At 37.8% G+C, this 20,868-nt stretch overlaps 1 protein-coding gene across 1 annotated transcript in view; it reads right to left on the reverse strand.

Moving 5' to 3' along the window:
* Nucleotides 1-20,868, reverse strand: part of LOC103079650 (dnaJ homolog subfamily C member 30-like) — a 50,593-nt gene that overhangs the window by 2,448 nt on the left and 27,277 nt on the right. The window contains 1 exon segment of the mRNA XM_082931444.1: nucleotides 1,942-2,030. Within this exon segment, the coding sequence (XP_082787570.1) occupies nucleotides 1,942-2,030 (89 nt within the window).

Genomic DNA, 20,868 nt, shown 5'->3' on the forward strand with positions numbered 1-20,868 from the left:
GGGATCCTCCCAGACTGGGGCACGAACCCGTGTCCCCTGCATCGGCAGGCGGACTCTCAACCACTGCGCCACCAGGGAAGCCCATAGTGAATGATTTTTGTATGGGTTGTCCACTCCCATGTCCATGACTGGCAATTTTTTTTTTCCTAGATGCCAGAAATTGTGAAATTTTATTTGTACATGCTAGGGCTTTTTGGGGGTGGGTGGGTATTACTTTAAATATTTTTTATCTTTGTTTAAAGACATAGTCAAGTTATCTGAATACAGTTCAATTCTTCTGAAGCTGGTTTTTAAAGCTGTTTTAGGCAGGATCAGACATAGCCCTTAGTCTAGCCTAGTTTTGCCCCGTTACAGAGGCAATGATTTTCTGAGTACTTTACCTGATATCCTTTTCTTTTCTTTCTCTCTTGAAAACATGACCTATTATTACCAGCCCTCTGTGAACATTGGTTGTTGCTCTGTTTCTTCCTTTTTCCCACCTCATGCAGTTTTCTCACATGCATTACTTGATCAGAAATCAGCTGATAATTCTGGGAGAATCTGTTCCACACTCTAGAGTTCTGTCTGTGCAACTCTCTCCTCTCCTGTCCTCTACCCTTTGAATTCTTGATATTTCATCTCCTCAAATACTCAACGCTATCTCTGCTACTTGGCTTATATTGATTATTTTTCGTCCTTCCAAGAAAACTGCCTTCTGCTGCCTGTTGTCTAATATCCGAAAACCATGGTTTCATACAAATTGTTCATGTTTTTATTTGTGTGAGACTGGAGAATAAATGTGATATCTCTTACTTCATCATGGCTGGAAGCATAACTCTGTTCTGTAGTCAATTAAAGTGAGACAGGGCTATTTTTTTTAATGTCTTAAATATTCCATGTTTACCAATTATAGAATATTAGGTTTGGATACTAAAAACTGTATTTTATGCCAGGCAAGAATGAAGAGCTAAGCCAGTAGCTCAACATAATGTTATATGTGTAACCCCATTTCATGAAGTGTAAGTCACTTGGACTCTGTGAGAAGTGAGACCTGAGTGAAAAGTGAGAATCCTCAGGACATGTATACTGGGAAGAGGCTTTAAATAAAATTTCACTTTATATAAGGCAGTTACAGTTGGACTCTGGGATCTTGTTAGTTCAGGAAATATATCTGATTCCTATTGCCCATAGAGATCACAGTGTAAAACACTGGATAATCTTCAAAATAACAGATTATTCAGAGTAAAGACATCAAACACTATTGTAGTGATGGTGAATAGCTATCTAGGCCTTTTGAAGACAAACAAGCAGTAGTTAAATAAGTGGTAGATTTTGACTCTAGTGCAAAGAGAAAATGGCTTTGCTATTGCATACAATTAAAAAAAAAAAAAAAGGGAAACAAAATTCTCTGGATTTCTCCACTGGGTAAGAGTGGTATATTAGGTTAGCAAGGAGCTGATTTTTGGAAGAGCTGTAGGTGAAAGGGGAGAATTTTTGTTTTGTTTTTTCCTTTGATGTTTAAAAGAAGTTTATGAAGTATAGAGTAGGTGACACGGTTTGCAGTATCCGAGTACTAGAGATGAACTAGTACTAGTTCATTCACTAGAAATGAACTTGGAATGATATAGATGATAGAACTACTAGACAAGGATATTAATGTAGCTACTATAAATACACAGCATTTGTTCAAGAAGTTAAAGAAGGACCGGACCCCTGTGAATGTTTGTGCAGGTTGTTCAGTGCACAGTCTGGGGCTCCTTCCCCATCATGGTCTATAGGCTTTAACCTGGAGCAGTGACATCATTTCTGGGAACTGTAAGAAATACAGAATTTCAGATCCCACCCCAGACCTACTGACTCAGAATCTGCATTTTAATAAGATCCCAGGTAACTTTCATGCTCATTAAATTTGAGAAGTGTCTGTGAGAACAGTGCCCTGGAGTTGAGACTTGTACAACTTACCCGGCACGATGCATCTGTCTGAGAGAACCCGGGTTGTTAAAGGGTCTTCTTTGATGAGCAAGGCGGCCTTCAGAACTGGGTTGAGGTCTCTGGTTAGACAGCCATATGTTTTTATAGCTCATATACTGAAACCCAAAGAATCCACTCTTCTGTTTTGTTTCTTTTCCTTCTCTTTTCCCCAATACTCTCCTTTGGGTTCCATCTGCCAACATGAACTTAAAGGTGTCAGCCACTTCACTGGAGGAAAAATTGCTGTAGTTCGTGCCAGTTGGGAAATATTATACGCATTCTCTCCCTCTAGCTATCTGTACTCTATAAGCCTCAGTATGAAGTGCTGGTTTAGTTTCATCAAAGGTATTCAGTGAGAGTAGCCCGATAATTCTCAAGAAAGTAGAATATGTATCGATGTAATATGCAGTTTGTGTTTGTACAGACACGTGTTACGTATTTTCTAGGTATAAATCTCACATTCTGAAATAATTATATTTTGGGCAGTTGGCCAGCTTCAGTGTAGATAAAAACTTGATTGGGTATGTTAATCGCTAGCTGGATAAAAGGAGGAACATTTCCTCTTAACACATTTTCCCCAGCTCTCTTGTTAATCCCCAGCAGTGTCTGGAGTAGAGACCTGTGTGCTTCATTCACACTGCTGTCAAGCTGCCAGGTTTCTAAGTGGTTAATTAGGACAACAAGCCAAACTGAAGTGACTTTATTCACTTACTGAGATAGAGTAAGAGGCAAAAATAGGCACCAGCTGGCTAATTCTCCAGTTTTTTTCCACAGAACAGCACCAGAGAGGGTCAGGTGAATCAGCACACAGGGGCATCTTCTCACTGCTGACTGTGCTGGACTAAAGGCTCCTGTTGTTTTATGGACCCACAGGGATGGAGGGAGTGAGAGGGGAGGTGCTAGGATTTAGGAGTAGGGAAGTACTGAGCGGACAAAAGAGGACTCCAAAGAGAGGTACCAGGGCTAGGAATGCAGGTTGTCATGTGAACATGCGTCTTTGACTGTAACTCCCTCCAGGAAACTGCAGTGCACTGACCATGCATCAAGCCTGGTATGAAGAGAACAGATGCCCCCCACCCTTAGGGCTGCCAGGTAAAGCCTCGTAATTGCCGATGGTCAGATGTAAAAGATCACACAGAGGATTCTGGCCTGGAGCTGGACTCCTCAAATTCAGCCTGGAGACATCTGATGCAAAGATAAAAAGTACACTTGAGACAGAGAGTTCTGGGATACCTATAAAGCTTGAATGCATGGAACGCACATACGAAGTTTGTAAAACCAGAGGGTATTACTTCAGGCATCTCTAGGCAGCTCTCCCTCCCCGTTAGAATCCCGATAAGCAGGAGTTGGAAGTTTTACTGAAGAGTTCATACCAGCCTGAAAGGGAATATAAAACATTCATTTCTCAATGGAGATTGTAATGCCACTTACTCTTTTCAAGTGCTTGCTTACCTGAGAGTAAATGTTTATTGATTTTTAATGTTTACTCTTTGTTTGGAGCATCATAGATAAATTCCTGACAATTTTAATATTGAGGTCAACTTATCAGCTGGTTTCGAGGAGAGATTTTTCCAGGTCTCTAGGTACCAGCTCTGATGAAGGGTGATATTCTTCAAGGTAAAACATTTTTATGCTACCAGTTTTAGCAATTTTAGGTGATATTTTGCTGATTCTATTACCGAAATGCCTTAGCAAGACTCCAGGACTCAACTCCTTTTTTACGCTTACAGGCATAGACATCACCTCTGTTCTTTTTGTGTTATGCTTCCCTAAGTTGCAGTCTATCTTCCCAACATCATGTACACTTCTTTGCTCTAACTCTGCCTTGAGCCATAGCTGCCTTTGCTAGCAGTCAGGTGCCACCATGAAATCCTGAGCACAGCTCAGTAGGCTATCACTTTCTGCCTTAGTCTAAGGAAAGAAACAGCAACATGAGCTTTACAATTCAGGGAGCACCTCTGAGTCCCCAAGACTTTTCTTAGACATTAGTAACAGGAGAGCATTCCCATAAATAACTTGCATTTTATGTTCCCTTAGGAAGTGGGGGATTAGGGATATTTACTCTGATTTTGAAACTCTCTCCTTATCTTGATTCGTGTTTTTTAATATCCTAGTGTCATGAAACAAGCCATACTGGTTATATTTAGAACCATTCAAAACTAATGAGAATTCTCATGAGGTGATGGCTAAGAACTCACATAGTAAATATGAATACCAAATGACTAACAATTTTCAATGGTGGAATCAAGTGATTCTGAGACAATGGCCATGACCCTCTCAGTAATCTGATATACACAAAGGAACATAGACTTTCAATAGTCAACCCTGATTTGTAAATATCACTATACTAGGATGAAAATAAGCCTTCAAGTTTTCATTATACTTTCATAAAATCCTGGAACATACAGCATGGTCAATAAATAGACAAACATTAATTTTCTATAGTATTTAGATGAGTAAAATAGGATATTAATGGCCTTTAAGAACTTTATCTCAAATCTCATTATCTAAAAATATTGAAATTCTTCCAGGGGAGGGAAGACGTGATGGTATGACCCTCCAATTTCCCAGTTCATCAGAATATCCCTAGGACACCAAGTCTGGGAAATGGGCTTCAAAGTAGAGAAAAATCATGTGAGACACTCTACCTATAATGAAGGGGGTGATTTATAAGAAATTGAAAGTGTTTACCAGGGAAGAAATGTCTGTACTAGGGAAACAGTTTGCATATTGGCTATTGAAAACTTCTCAAGTTTTATCACAATGATAGCTATCAGAGGTCAGAATGAGCCCATGGTTGACCATATTCATTAAATGCCATTTATGTTTTCAAAGTGAAAGTAGTTCAGCACAATATCCAAATATCCAGAGAAGGCTAATAACACTTGTCTGCTATTATGACTAGTCTAGCTGTCAATTGTTAAACCAGGAAATTTGCTCCAGGGGGTACTTAGCAGGTGAGAATTTAGACTCCAGGAATGTGAATCAAGCACATTTTTGAGGGACATAATGTATTGCTACTCCTTAGGTTGAAATTGATGTAGGAAATAAGTGAAATTTGAGTATAAGGAAAATAAAGTAGTTTAAAAGAAAATATTCATGCCAGTTACTTGCATTTCTCATTCCAAGACGAAGAAAGCACATATGAAATTAAATCTTTAGAAAGGAATCTCCTCATGGACACACCCTGAATTCTAATGTGATTCTTTTCTGCTTGCATTTATGTCATGGGAACATCTCCCCAAGTCTAAGTCATTTGGTCTCAAGTAACACCCAGAAAGTCTCCAGCAGGATAACTAGTACTGGTTGCTGGTCTAATTGCCTCAGAATAGTTCAAGGAGAGCAATTTAAGGGGGAGTGCAGGCTCTCCGAATCATGACTCTACTGCTCTATACCCACTAGGGAGAGTTCTAAAGCATGCCTATTTACTTCCTTTCAAATGGATTGGAGATGTAGTTTTCCCAAAACAGAACAGTATAAACCCATAATGCAAATGACATATTTGTTTCTGTCTGATTATTTGACACACTTTGTGGTGCCTCCGTACTCTTTCATGGTGCTCCACTGACGCAGTCAGCAATAAGAAGGTAGCCATAAGGCTTCCCTGGTGGCGCAGTGGTTGAGAGCCCGCCTGCCGATGCAGGGGACATGGGTTCGTGCCCCGGTCTGGGAAGATCCCACATGCCGTGGAGCGGCTGGGCCCGTAAGCCATGGCCGCTGAGCCTGCGTGTCCGGAGCCTGTGCTCCGCAACGGGAGAGGCCACAACAGTGAGAGGCCCACGTACCGCAAAAAAAAAAAAAAAAAAGAAGGTAGCCATAGATTTCTTCAAGTCCAGTATTCTAGTTACATAAAGAGGAGCTTTGATATGACTGTAGCCATTGTAATGAGTGATTAGAATCTTGATGAAGATTTTTCTCAGTTTTAAGCTGCAAGACAAGGGAAAGGAGGTGGTTTATATTTTTTATTCCAAAAATAAATTATAAGTATCTATTTTCTTTTAAAATAATTATTTATTTACTACCTAAATAGTGGTTAATATCCAAGTATGTCAGGCTCTGGGCTAGGAGAATTAGAAGAAACAGAAATTGACTTTTTCTCTGTGAGGTTTCAATTTCATAAGGAAAATAAGACACATATATAAATATAGGGACCATGATAATAATAGATAACTATCATAATGTAGAAAATTGTTAAATTTGAATTGCAACAGAGGAACTATTAGAACCCTAATATTTATAATGTGTATTCTGTGTATGAAAAAATAGGCAATACAATTTCATATATAATTGGGTAAACTTTAAGTGAGGCTTTGTTTTTTATATATAGAACTTTTCAGAGTCTTTACTATGGTAATGTATGTGGTGAATTTACAAAAACTGTATATTAAATTTACAAGAAGTATGTGTTCAGTTTTGGACACTTTGAATTTGCTATCCAATACAGACTCTGAGGAATGATGTCTAACACACAGAAAAAAAAAAAAAAATTAGAATATGGCTTGCTTAGATTGAAACTGCATATACAGATTTGTGGTTTCATCACAAAGAGGTGTTATCATTATGAATTTGGAAAGAAGATATAAGAGTCAGGTAAAATCAAGATCAACTATATTTGAAGAATTAAAAAACAAATTTGAACCTGAGAAATCAGATACATAGAGATAACTAGGGGAGGACTATACCCTGGGAAGCCAAAGAAGATAAATCATTAAGGAGCGTGGAGTGGCATCAATATTTGGATGACACAAAAATCGAGGGGGCTATAAGGACTCAGAACAGGTTATTGAATTTAGAAATTTAGTGACATTGGTTTTTTTAAAAGAAGTTTTGTCAAACTGTTGAAGACAACACCAGGTGATAAATGAAATAATGAATATGCAAAAATGGAAACAAAGCATGACACACACACACACACACACAAATCATGCTGCACATGAAGAAAATGATATAAACAAGGGTAGGCAGACATACCTAAAACGTACTTGATCCAGTATTCTAAAAGCATGAACCACATACCACTGCCAATTTAAAAACACAGATTTCTTAGACAAATCTCATATCTACTGAATCAGAATCTCTAGAAACAAAGACTGGGCATCTGTATTTTTACAAGTTCCATGTGTGACTATTCTGTACACTAAAGTTAGAGGACCACTGCTATTTATGTAATATCTTCCCAAGATAAAGTCAGTGCTTTATTTATAAATGTCAAGTGTTAGAAAATGGAAAAGGAATAAAAATAAATCCTATGATAAGTATTAGAGAATAGGTGTTTTCCTTCTGAAATACTAATATCAAAAGAGCATCAGTGGGACTTCCCTGGTGGCGCAGTGGTTAAGAATCCGCCTGCCGATGCAGGGAACATGGGCTTGACCCCTGGTCCGGGAAGATCCCACATGCCGTGGAGCAACTAAGCCCGTGCGCCATAACTACTGAGCCTGTGCTCTAGAGCCCACGAGCCACAACTACTGAAGCCCGCGTGCCCTAGAGCCCATGCTCTGCAACAAGAGAAGCCACTGCAATGAGAAGCCTGCACATTGCAACTAAGAATATCCCCCTCTCACTGCAAATAGAGAAAGCCTGCATGCAGCAACAAAGACCCGACGCAGTCAAAAAAAAAAAAAAGCATCAATGCACTAACAATAAGACCAGCATTCTAAGGTAAAAGCTTCTTAAAATAGGCAAGGTCGCCATGGTAAAAATGGTGAGCTAAGAAATGGAAGATTTAAATGTTTCCATTTTCATATAAAAGAATTATAATATATAAAATTTGAGTATTGACATAATGTCAAATTAAAGCAGATTCATGATTATTGAGTCTATGTCTACACACATAGGTAGCTAAGTAGCAAGAAAGAGAGGAAAGAATATAGTTCCATTTTTTCCCCAAATACAATAAGAATGGAGGAGAAAAAAACCAAAAAATTTTATAGGAGAAAAAAAGAGGCCCATTTATGAAAAGCAATTAGGTTTAACAAGTTTCTATTTTTTAAGTCTTCAACCCAGAACTTTTCTCGGGAAGATCAAATATCCCTTCTTCATAAGGACCAAAATCCCTTCCTTGCACTAACCCCACCATCTGATAGATGTCAGATATTATATAACATTGTTGTCATTGTGCATGTTTGCATATAATTCAAGAACCAAAACATAAATAAACAAATGGGACCACTGTGTAAGTTCCAGTACAGGGTAATTCTGTGCTCTGGTTTAGAGATTGGAAACAGATGTAAACATTTGTAATTATGCATGTTTCAGTCTGCCTTTCATGCACAAAAACAGTTGCTTTAGAAATTCTGGGTGGGGCTGGCCCAACACAAACATTATTTGTCTTTCTGAAGTGTAGAATAAGAGATTAGAATAAATGCAAGCACGTGCATCACGAAATGAAATTTGGGGGAGGTCACTTACTTGTGAACGTCTGGTGTCACTCAAAAATGAAAGTTTTGAAACTACTTGAGTCATTTTCCTATGTTTATGAACTAATATAATCATAAGGTGGGAAGGAACACGATGGAGGGCATTTGCTTCTTCCTACATCACATTTCAACCATTTCAGGTAGATGATATTTGGGCTTCATTTTCTGACATATAAATATAACATCAGAACGAAATACTAAGCAACCCCCAAAAGAAGCATTAATGTGCATGTTAAACTCCAACATCCATTTTTTTCTTTTTACCTTTGTAATTGGACTCCAGTGTTTAGCTGATCATAATGCTCCTCACTAAACAACCGCATTTCCAATCCTCTCCTGTAGCTAATGTGACTAAGTTCTGGACAATTTCATATAAGCGAACATATATCAGACTTGCAGGAGGTCTCCTTAAATGAACTTCCTCCTTCCTTCATTCATGCATAAATGAAGTCCCTTCGAGAACGGAAGCCACATGTTGAGGATGGTAGAGTATATCGATGGGAACGAGTGACTTAAACACTTGAGAACGGTGAAGCTACCCTACCAACTTTGAATTGCCTCCCTCCAGAATTCTCTTATGTGATAGAAATATCTTATTTAAACCACTGATTATTTGTTTGTTTATTGGTAGTTGGACCAAACTCTATACAGAATACAGATTAAATTCAACCAATCTGTATGGCCAGGGGCTATTATACTACTTGAGGCTACAATGGTGAACAAGAATGGCCCTGTTTTGCTAACAGTTTAGTGCAGGGGTCAGCAAGCTACCACCCACGGCCAAATCTCCCCACTGACAGTTTTGGTAAATAAAATCTTATTGGAACACAGTCATTCTTATTTTCTATTACTGCTTTCATGATACAATGACAGAGTTGAGTAACTGTGACAGAGACCTCATGACCCACAAAACCTAAAATAATTACTACATGGTACTTTACAGAGAAGAAAAAATGACCACTCTGATCTAGCAGGAGATGAAGGCAAATAAGTAGAGACTTAGCCTAGTGTGGTTATATATATTAGGAAGGGTTCTGGATGCTGTATAGAAGGCAAGGAATGACCTGGACTTCAGAGACCAGAAAATATTACCCAGAGATGGTGATGTTTAAGATGAACTTAGAAGGATGAATAGGTTAACCAGATAAATGAGTCAGTGAGAGCATTCTGAATTGAGGAAACTGTGCAAGCCCCAAAGCCAAAAGTGACAAATGCTGTCAAGTGGAATGAATACTGAAAATTACCCCATGAAACATGGAAGAATAACACCAACTTAAGAAGTGGCTACAGAGGAAGCCAAAAAGCAGCAGGATTGAGTTTAGTAAAACTTAGAAAAATCAAAGTCATGATTTCCTTTTCAGTGAATTTTACCAGGTATTTGCATTTTAAACTTTATTGTCTTTTCATTTAAAACAGAGTTACAACTTAATTTAGGGATGCAGTAAAGTTAGATGTAAAGTGGATGAGTGTATATAAGGAGAGTGAGACAGCAGGTGCAGAAATTGCCGTTGATCCAACCTTGCCCACTAGTCCTGGGTGCCTAAATTAGGTATGAATAAAAGCACTTGGGTTACTTATTGCATTGCAGATCTCAGGTTCCACCATTTAGAGACACTGATTCAGTGATCTGGGCTCAGGCTCAGAAATTGGGAATTTAAAGAAATGAAAATTGTAATTTCCGTTAAATTGATCCAGAAACGATTCTGTGAAATGCTGCTTTGGTGCAGAGCCATACAGCAGAACCCTCTGGGACACTTGGAAAATTCAAAATATTGGGTGATATCCTGATCTCGAGAATATAAATCTGAGGGTGATGCACTTAATCTGTGGGCAGAGAAGCAAGGAGCAGTGTTTCTAGGTCGGCACGACTGAGTTCGGGGAGGACAACGATGATGTGAACGTGTAGCAACTGCCAACTCATGCCTCTTGACTCCGTTTTCTGCTTTTTCTCCTTTTATGTTTCATGCATCTCTCACCTTGTTCTGGAGCTGTTCCTGACTTCATAGCTCGACATAAATAGAAACATAAAGTGTTCATAGAGGCTCTGAACAGAGTCACTGCTTGATTCAGGAATTACTTTTCTTCCTGTAATTTCTGAAGTCACAGTCCTTTCATTTCTAGCTGTTAACTAATCTTCTCTCATAACACCTGACATGAATGTAGAATTTAGATTCTTAAAAAGCACCTTCGGGCTTCCCTGGTGGCGCAGTGGTTGAGAGTCCGCCTGCCGGTGCGGGGGACGGGGGTTCGTGCCCAGGTCCGGGGAGATTTCACATGCTGCAGAGCGGCTGGGCCCGTGAGCCATGGCCGCTGAGCCTGCGCGTCTGGAGCCTGTGCTCAGCAGCGGGAGAGGCCACAACAGTGAGTATCGAAAGAAAATAAATAAATAAATAAATAAATAAATAAAAGCACTTTCATATACATTATCCCATTTGATCCTATGAAAGGCCCCGCAAAGTAGGTATAGATTATGGTATTCACTTGCCAGACAAAAATAGGAAATTCTGACATGACTCTAGTTGATCAGAAAAGAAGCCCAGGCTTAAATCAAAATATTCTGACTTCAGTTCTACAGCTTAAGTGTTTATGCATATTTAACATACTAAAAGGATAACTGGTTAAGAAGTGACTCCTTAGAGTAGATAAAAGACACAGACACAGACACAGACACAGACACACACAGACACACACACACACACTATAGGTAGCTATTTTGCAGTAAAAGACTCTTTCTTATCCATTTCCAATACAGCAGTCTCCCCAGTTATCTATGAAGAATAGATGAAGTTCTGGAAAATCTCAGCTGAGTCTCTCCACTACTGAGACTTGTCCTAAATTATCTTCTCAACACTGACATTGAAAAGGCTATTCTCTCTGCCAAGTCATATGGGACACAGTGTGAGGTTTGTATACACATATCAGTCTTACCTTCTAATTGTCCCAATGAATAAGCCAAGTTTTTCTCATGAATAGGTCATTTTTCAGTCCAGAAAAGAGAAACCGTTCTAGATATTTCAAGCAGAGAAAGAGCTCATAAAAAGGGTTGGTTTTAAAGGTGTTGGAAGGGCTGGAGGAGCACATGTGAGAAATGAGTTTTAACTAAAGAAAATAAAAGTTCAGAACTTCTAGAGGTCCATAGCTGACAACATGCAGGAGCTTACACCAGCTGCTGGTGCTGCTGGATCACTGTCACTTACTTACACTGCTGAAGGCACCTTGACAACCTTTGGTCAGGAGGGACCCAGCTGTCACCATTGGGACCACCAATGTTCCTGGAGTCCCTAGTACCCTAGAGTAGCTTCCTTGCATCCACTGCAAGAACCAGAAACTACCCTCTGTCTCCATCTCGCCTTCTAATCTCTAGCCAATTTAATCCTTTGGCAGAACCTAAATGTAAACCACCTGACAAGAGAGTCTGGGAAATACATTTTCCAGCTTCTAGTCTCTTGTGATGGAGAGAAGAGCACAGAAAGGCAGGTATGAAGATTAGTCTCAACAGAAAGTTGATGGCAGAATCTGGTTCATGAAAACCACCAAAAAGTTTAAAATAACCTTACACACCATATGATGAGAAGACTGGAGATGTAAAATAATATATAGCATTAGGAGAAATAGGAATGTAAAATTAAAAAGCAATAAATTTAAATATTTATTTTTGTGCATATATATTATTATAACTAAATTTAGGCATCTTTCTGAGTGTATATCAGGATATATATATATCTCTATATATCTATGTATATAGATATATATATATCTCTATATATCTATGTATATAGATATATATATCGCCAGAAAGAGATTTGAATTTAGAAATAATTTGGAATTTCTGTTTCAGCTGAACATTTTACTTTTATTGGCCTAGAGGGAGACACATTTTCAAGGCATAGAAGTATAGGATTCTGGGTATTCATTTATAAGTTGATTTGTACAGTGTATAAAATTTGGCATTTTTCACAGAATTAGAACAAAAAGTTTTACAATTTGTATGGAAACACAAAAGACCACTATAGCCAAAACAATCTTGAGAAAGAAAAAGGGAGCCAGAGGGATCAGACTCCCTGACATCAGACCATACTACAAAGGTACAGTAATCAAAACAATGTGATACTCTCACAAAAACAGAAATATAGATCAATGGAGCAGGATAGAAAGTCCAGAGATAAACCCATGCACCTATGGCCACCTAATCTATGACAAAGGAGGCAAAAATACGCAACGGAGAAAAGACAGTCTCTTTAATAAGTGGCACTGGGAAAACTGGACATGTAAACAAATGAAATTAGAACACTCCCTAACACCATACACAAAAATAAACCCAAGATGGATTAAAAATCTTAATGTAAGGCCGAATACTATAAAACTCTTAGAGGAAAACATAGGCAGAACACTCTTTGACATAAATTGCAGCAAGATCTTTTTTGATCCACCTCCTAGAGTAATGAAAATAAAAACAAAAATAAACAAACAGAACTAATTAAAGTTAAAAGCTTTTGCACAGCAAAGGAAACTGTAAACGAAATGAAAAGACAACCCTCAGAATGGGAGAAAATATTTGCAAATGAAGCAACTGACAAGGGATTAATCTCCAAAATATAAAAAACAGCCCATGCAGGGACTTCCCTGGCGGCGCAGTGGCTGGGAATCCACCTGCCAATGCAGGGGATGTGGGTTTAATCTCTGGCCCAGGTGGATCCCACATGCTGAGGGGCAGCTCAGCCCATGCACCACAACTACTGAGCTCACATGCAACAACTACTGAAGCCCGCATGCCCTAGAGCCCATGTGCCACAATTACTGAGCCCATGTGTCGCAACTACTGAAGCCCGTGTGCTCTGGGGCCCATGCTCCACACAAGAAAAGCCACTGCCAATGAGAAGCCTGTGTACCACAACAAAGAGTAGCCCCTGCTTGCCACAACTAGAGAAAGCCCATGTGCAGCAACAAAGACCCAATGCAGCCAAAAACAAAATAATAATAATAAAAATAGCCCATGCGGCTCAATATCAAAAAAACCAAACAACCCAATCAAAAAATGGGTGGAAGATCTAAACAGACATTTCTCCAAAGAAGACATACAGATGGCTAAAAAGCACATGAAAATTGCTCAACGTCACTAATTATTAGAGAAATGGAAATCAAAACTACAATGAGGTATCACCCCTCACACCAGTCAGAGTGGCCATCATCAAAAAGTCTACAAAAGATAAGGGCTGGAGAGGTTGTGGAGAAAAGGAAACCCTCCAACACCATTGGTGGGAATGAAAACTGGTACAGCCACTATGGAGAACAGTATCGAGGTTCCTTAAGAAAACTAAAAATAGAGCTACTATATGATCCAGCAATCCCACTCCTGGGCATATATCTGGAGAAAACCATAGTTCAAAAAGATACATGCACCCCAATGTTTATTGCAGCACTATTTACAATAACCAGGACATGGAAGCAACCTAAATGTCCATCAACAGAGGAATGGATAAAGAAGATGTGGTACATATATACAATGGAATATTACTCAGCCATAAAAAACAATGAAATAATGTCATTTGCAGCAACATGGATGGACATAGAAATTGTCATACTGAGTGAAGTAAGTCAGACAGAGAAAGACAAATATCATATGATATAGCTTATATGTGGAATCTCAAAAGAGGGCACAAATGAACTTATTAACAAAACAGAAATAGAGCTAGAGGTAGAAAACAAACTTATGGTTACCAGGGGGTAAGACTGAGAGGGGAAGGATAAATTGGGAGATTGGGATTGATATATACACACTACTATACATAAAATAGGTAACTAATAAGGACCTACCTTATAGCACACAGAACTCTACTCAATACTCTGTAATGGCCTATATGGGAAAAGAGTCTAGAAAGGAGTGGATACCCAAACTAACACAACATTGTAAATCAACTATACTCCGATACAAATTTTTTCAAAAACTTTGAAAGTGCTTAAAATCAAACTTACATGAACATGAAGGAGACATTTTAAGTCTTAATTCTTAATGAGAAACCTCCTTCAAATGTAGTATACATTTCTTGAACTCCAGTTACGTTTACCTGTGTGATTTCCATCTGCATTTACTATGCAACTCAGATTTGCAGTTTGGCAATAACTTTTAGACCAGTGACTTGACTCTGTTTGGTGCACAAGGATGCACTCGATTAGAAGATAATTTTTGAGACATTATTTTCCTCAGTTTTCATCCCGTTATATAGGCACATGATTAAATCTTATTATACATTTAAAAAAATAGCCACAACGAAGAAAATAGGAGTACATTATGTTTCATTATGTTTCAATTAAATTTCGTCGGTAGTGCTACCTTTTTTACATTAAGCAATTCAAGTATTAGGTGCTGTAAGTGATAATATGTCCTAGGAAAACTTTCTTTTCGATGGACAATATAGATTGTACAATCAAATAAATAGAAAAAGGGGAATTGTGTGAAAATGTTTAACAAACATGTATTCGAAAAATATCCCCTTCTAGATGACAGAAATAGGAAAATCTATCTATTGAACTCCACCCATAGCCTTTGATAAAATCAACAAGGCAAAATAATGGAGGAAAAAAATATTAGAAATCTCTAATTCTTGTGATAATACAGAAGTCATTATGCAGTTGTTCCAGACAAAAAAGGTACTTTACCAATTAATTTGGCAACTTCAAAAGGCTAATCATGCAGGGTTGAGGGGGAATATGGGAATTTTCTGTACTTTCTACTGCATTTTTCTGCTCAATATTGTAGAGCTTGGGTGAGGACAAAAGGAGGAGAAAACAGATGTGCTACTGGTAAAGAAATATGCCATAGACCAGTGATTTTCACATATGAGCATGATCAGAATCACCTGGAGTACATGTGGAACAAATCACTGGGTTCAGCCTCTAGAATCTCTGGGTACTATTTGATGAGTTATGTAGATAGAACAAGAAGTGTTGAGTCATTTGATAATTATGAATCCTTTATTTTTAATAGTATTTGAAGTACTATAGGAAAGGTGACATAAAGCCATTATTTCATCAAAATATATAGGAGCATTTCATATTTAGTGTCAATTTTAGGTGATTTTAGAAATTTGGGTTATTTATATTTGTAGTCAATTTAGAGATTTGGTTTATTTCCTTTGGGATTTTTAACTTACTCATTGTGTAAACAGTACTAAAATGTTTAGAGAAAACTTCCTAAGGATTCTTTAAACTTAATAAGTTAATTATATACAAAGCATAAGTAGAAGTGATAGCTCTATACCCAAACACACAAACAAAAATGCAGTCATCTAAAGCATTCTAAATTTTAACCATTATTTTGGAAAACACTTCTATTGTTAGCCATGATTTTATAAAACACCCACACCTGTCTTAATGGATTACCTCAACAGGAGAAAATGGTCAAAGTACAAATTCTAGCTCCATGCACTAACTATATAGGAAAAAAAACAAAAAGAAAAAAACAAAGAAATAAACAATCTCCTCTATTAGCATGACTCACTGTCATCTACACAGAATTACCTTCTAAGACAGCCAATCATCTCACCCCACTTTCTAGGGTATGGAAGAATGGATGCCTCCTGAAGCTGTGTTCCTTATGAAACTTCACTCTGTCCCCCTCTTTCCCATGGTAACTGATCCTTTCTATCTCTCCAATCCAAAGTTTGTATTCTCTTTAAGATAAAAGCTAGACAATCTAGAAAATTAATACATATTAATGAACAAATGATAAACAAATTTTCTCCTCAACTAATACAAATTTATTCTAATAGTAATCATCAAGAGACAATGTAGTCAGTGTCCCTATCCTTGAAATCTAACTTGGAAGTGATTATAGGTGTGAAAATTCATGGTACAAAAATACATTAGACTCTCTAAAGCAAGAATAACAAATACAGGGCTTCCCTGGTGGCGCAGTGGTTAGGAGTCTGCCTGATGATGCAGGGGACATGGGTTCATGCCCCGGTCCGGGAAGATCCCACATGCTGCGGAGTGGCTAAGCCCGTGAGCCATGGCCACTGAGTCTGCGCATCCAGAACCTGTGCTCCGCAATGGGAGAGGCCACAAGGGTGAGAGGCCCACGTACCGAAAAAAAGTTCATACTACCCAAAGCAATCTACAGATTTAATGCAATCCACCCATGACATTTTTTACAGAATTAGAACAAATAATCCTAAAATTTATAAGGAACCACAAAAGGCCCTGAATTGCCAAAGCAATCTTGAGAAAAATAGAACAAATCTGGAAGTGTAACACTCCCTGATTTTAGACTATACTACAAAGCTACAGTAATCAAAACAGCATGGTACTGGCACAAAAACAGACACATAGATCAATGCAACAGAATAGAGAGCCCAGAAAGAAACCCAAGCACTTATGGTCAACAAATCTACAACAAAGGAGGCAAGAATATACAGTGGAGAAAAGACAGTCTCTTCAATATGTGGTGCTGAACAATACGTGGTGCTAAATCTCATTCATCTCATTTAGAGAATGAGATTTAAACATTTCCTCATATCATATACAAAAATAAACTCAAAATGGATTCAAGACCTAAATGTAAGACCAGAAACCATAAAACTCCTAGAAGAGTACATGGGTGGAACACTGTTTGTCATAAATCATGGGAATGACTTTTTGAATCTGTCTCTTGAAGCAAAAGAAATAAAAGCAAAAGTAAACAAATGGGACCTAATGAAACTTAAAAGATTTTGCACAGCAAAAGGAACCACTGACGAAATTAAAAGACAACTTACTAAGTGGGAGAAAATATTTGCAAATGACACGAGAATTTCATTCCTTTGCATGTGGATATCTAGTTTTCCCAACATCACTTATAGAAGAGACAATCCTTTCTCCATTGTATATTCTTGGCACCATTGCTGAAGATCAAATGACCATAAATGGATTTACTTCTGGTTCTTTATTCTGTTCCATTGGTCTTTGTCTACTCTTATGCTTGTACCATGCTGTTTTGATTACTGTAGGTTTGTGTATATTTTATAATCAGAGTGATGCCTCCAGCTTTGTTCATTTTGCTCCAGATTGCTTTGCCTATTCAGAGTTTTTTTTGGTTCCATATTAATTTTAAGATTGTTTTTTATATTTCTATGAATAAATGTCATTGAAATTTTGCTAGGGATTGCACTGAATCTGTAAATCACTTTGGGTAACATTTATTATTATTCATGAGTCTATGGGTTGTTCTGATAATGTGGGTCAGGCTCAGTTGATTTTCTTTGGAATCACCCACCTCTCTGTGTTCTGCTAGTTGGTCTAGATGGCCTCTGCTTAGAATCTCTGTTCTCCTCCATTTGGGGCTCTCATTTTCCAATTGTCTATTCTGGACTTGTTCTCATGATGGGACAGAATTCCAAGAAACAGTAGAAGTGCTTAAGTCTTCTTGAGCTTCAGGAGTTGATATGTCATAGTGATACTTCCACCATATTCTTTCAAAGCAAGTCACAGAGTCAGCCCAGATTCAGGGGTGAAGGAAATGGAGTCAACCTGTTGACTGAAGTAGCTGTAAAGTTATAATGCAAAACGTAATCATAGATGGAAGAATGGTGAATTCAGCCATTTTTGCAATCAACTTACCACAGTAATTTTCTTCAAACACTGACACAAGTCACAAGCATAATTTCAGAATAAATTATTAAGTGGATTCTGAAAGAGATGAGACATATCTGAATGACATTAAACCACCTCTCACCCTTGTGACCTCTGCCGTTGTGGAGCACAGGCTCCAGACGCACAGGCTCAGCGGCCATGGCTCACGGGCCCAGCCGCTCCACGGCAGGTGGGATCCTCCCGGACCAGGGCACGAACCCGTGTTCCCTGCATCGGCAGGCGGACTCTCAACCACTGCGCCACCAGGGAAGCCATTAAGGGTTTTAAATAACAGTGGCTTCAATAATAATCAACAGAGGGAGCAATTTACATAAAACATCTGTGAATATAGATTACATTAGTATATGAACAGTGTATATTCTAGAATAAGAAATAACCTTTTTTAACCCAAACCTCAATGCTCACTGTGATTTACAACTAAACTGTTGAATATAATAGTGATAATTAGTTTTAGCACTATTTTTGATACTGAATTTCAGTCAACTTAGTATCATTTGCAAATCAATTTCTTTGGGCATCCAAATTCTCATTGATTAGTAAAAGGGCATTAAAAATTGGTAATATTCTGAGTCAAATAGCAGATATTATAAGTATCACTCTCTTATTATAATGTAATAAGCTTAGAAATTTAATAGGGAAGCTTATACATACTATCAGTAATGAAAATAAGAAAAAATGATACCTAAGTTTTGTACTATTAATAGGGATTGAATTTTAAAAGATACAGTGACTCATCAACTTAAAAATAATTGCAATTAGGGACTTCCCTGGTGGCGCAGTTGTTAAGAATCTGCCTGCCAGTTCAGGCGACATGGGTTCGAACCCTGGTCCTGGAAGATCTACATGTCATGGAGCAACTAAGCCTATGCACCACAGCTACTGAGCCTGCACTCTAGAGCCCGCGAGCCACAACTACTGAGCCCACGTGCTGCAACTACTGAAGCCCGTGCGCCTAGAGCCCATGCTCCGCAACGAGAAGCCACCTCAGTGAGAAGCCCGCGCACCACAATAAAGAGTAGCCCCCACTCGCTGCAAGTAGAGAAAGCCCATATGCAGCAATGAAGACCCAACACAGCCAAAAAATAAATCAAAAAAATTTAAAAAGTAATTGCAATTATATTTTATGTAAAAACTTGATATGTGGTCAAATGCATACTCATAAAAGAAAATATAGAAGTATTATTTTTAATTTAAAAGAAAAGGGATATACTCCTGGCTTTAGGTTAAGATGTAGGAACCTGGAAATAATGTAACTCCTATTCTAACAAAAGGAAAATTCATGATAATCTATAAAGTCATTACTTTTCTGAATCCAAACAATCAATGAAATTTTAGGACAACCACTTTACAGACTTTGAAAAATTTGGGGAGCAATAGAATCATTGAGAAATTATCCTCAACCATTGAGTGAGAATGGTTTCAACCTCTGAAACCCAGGGACACAGGGCCTGCCTAACACTGAGGCTGGAGGAGGACAACAGGAAACTCCCTGACTCCACCAGAGGGTAGCAAGCCCCAAGTATCTAGCAACAGCAGTCTGTTGCTAACGGAAAGACAAGAAATAGGCAGACCTTCTATGAGGCACATACACAAAGGGAAGACCTAAAGCTGAGAGTGAAGGAGACTTTGAGGAAAACTTTATGGCCAAGCACACAAGTATAAGAAATTCTAGAGGATTTTGAAGTCAACTATGAATGGAAGGTAACCACCACAACAAAAAAACCTGAAACCCAGCTCAACTCTGAATAAGATTGGCCCAACCCTAAAACGAAGAGCCAAGAAGATGAGGCCCAGAATATGATTTACCACAGTGAATGTTCTGTATGTGCTTAAAAATAATATGTATTCTGGATATGGAACTTTCACTATGGTAAGTCATATTCTGGGCCTAAAATACTAAACCCAGACAAATTAAAAAATTTAAATCAAACAAATTCATTGACTAAAGTGGAATTAAATTAGAAATTAATAACTGAGATATCTAAAACATTCTCAAATATTTGTAAATAAAACAGCACACATATATCCCATGGATTAATGAAGAATTGAAAAGAAAAACTTTCAAACAGTTTGTATTGAATGAAAATGAAACATATCTATGTAAGTTGTAATGTCCTACCAAAGAAATACTTAAAGGCAAATTTATAGCAATAACTAATATTAGAAAAGAGGAATTATCTCAAGTCAATGATCTAAAATCCCCTTTGAAGAAAAAATATAAAAAGAGTAAATTAACCCAAAGGAAGCAGAAGACATGAGATAATTATCATATAAGCAAAAATAAATTAATTTTAAAATAAACCATAAAATATTAATGAAACAAAAAGATAGTTCTTGAAAAGATCAATAAAATTGATAAATCTCTGGCCTCACTATCCAAGAAAAAAAGAGAGAAGAAAATTACTAACAACTGTAATGAAAGAGGGGACATCACTATAAAACCTAGGGACATCACTGTAAAAACTAGGGACATCACTGTAAGACCTAGGGATATTAAAACTATGATAAGAGAATATTATAAACAACTTTATGCTTTTAAACCCATTTAAGTGAAATGGACAAATTCCTTGAAAGACAAATGACCAAAGTTCACTCATAAAGAAATAACATGACCCTGTAACTATGTGTAAAATCTTTAATATTTCATTTAAAGATCTCCTCACAGACTTCTGGTTTCTGATTCAATGAAAGGAGTTTGGAAGTCACCACACCACCCAAAAAAATAGTAAAAAGCTAAACAGACTGAAAAATCAACAACTCTTTTGGGAATCTGTAAGAGAAGGGAGAAATAAACAAGCAAACACAGGAAGTCATGGCTTACTGGAGCAATAAGTTCTTTCCTGATCTGTTGTATGGGTTTTGAATAGAGAAA

This window comes from Lipotes vexillifer, unplaced genomic scaffold (genome assembly GCF_000442215.2).
Source record: "Lipotes vexillifer unplaced genomic scaffold, Lipotes_vexillifer_v1.1 scaffold1602, whole genome shotgun sequence".
Classification (NCBI taxonomy): domain Eukaryota; kingdom Metazoa; phylum Chordata; class Mammalia; order Artiodactyla; family Lipotidae; genus Lipotes; species Lipotes vexillifer.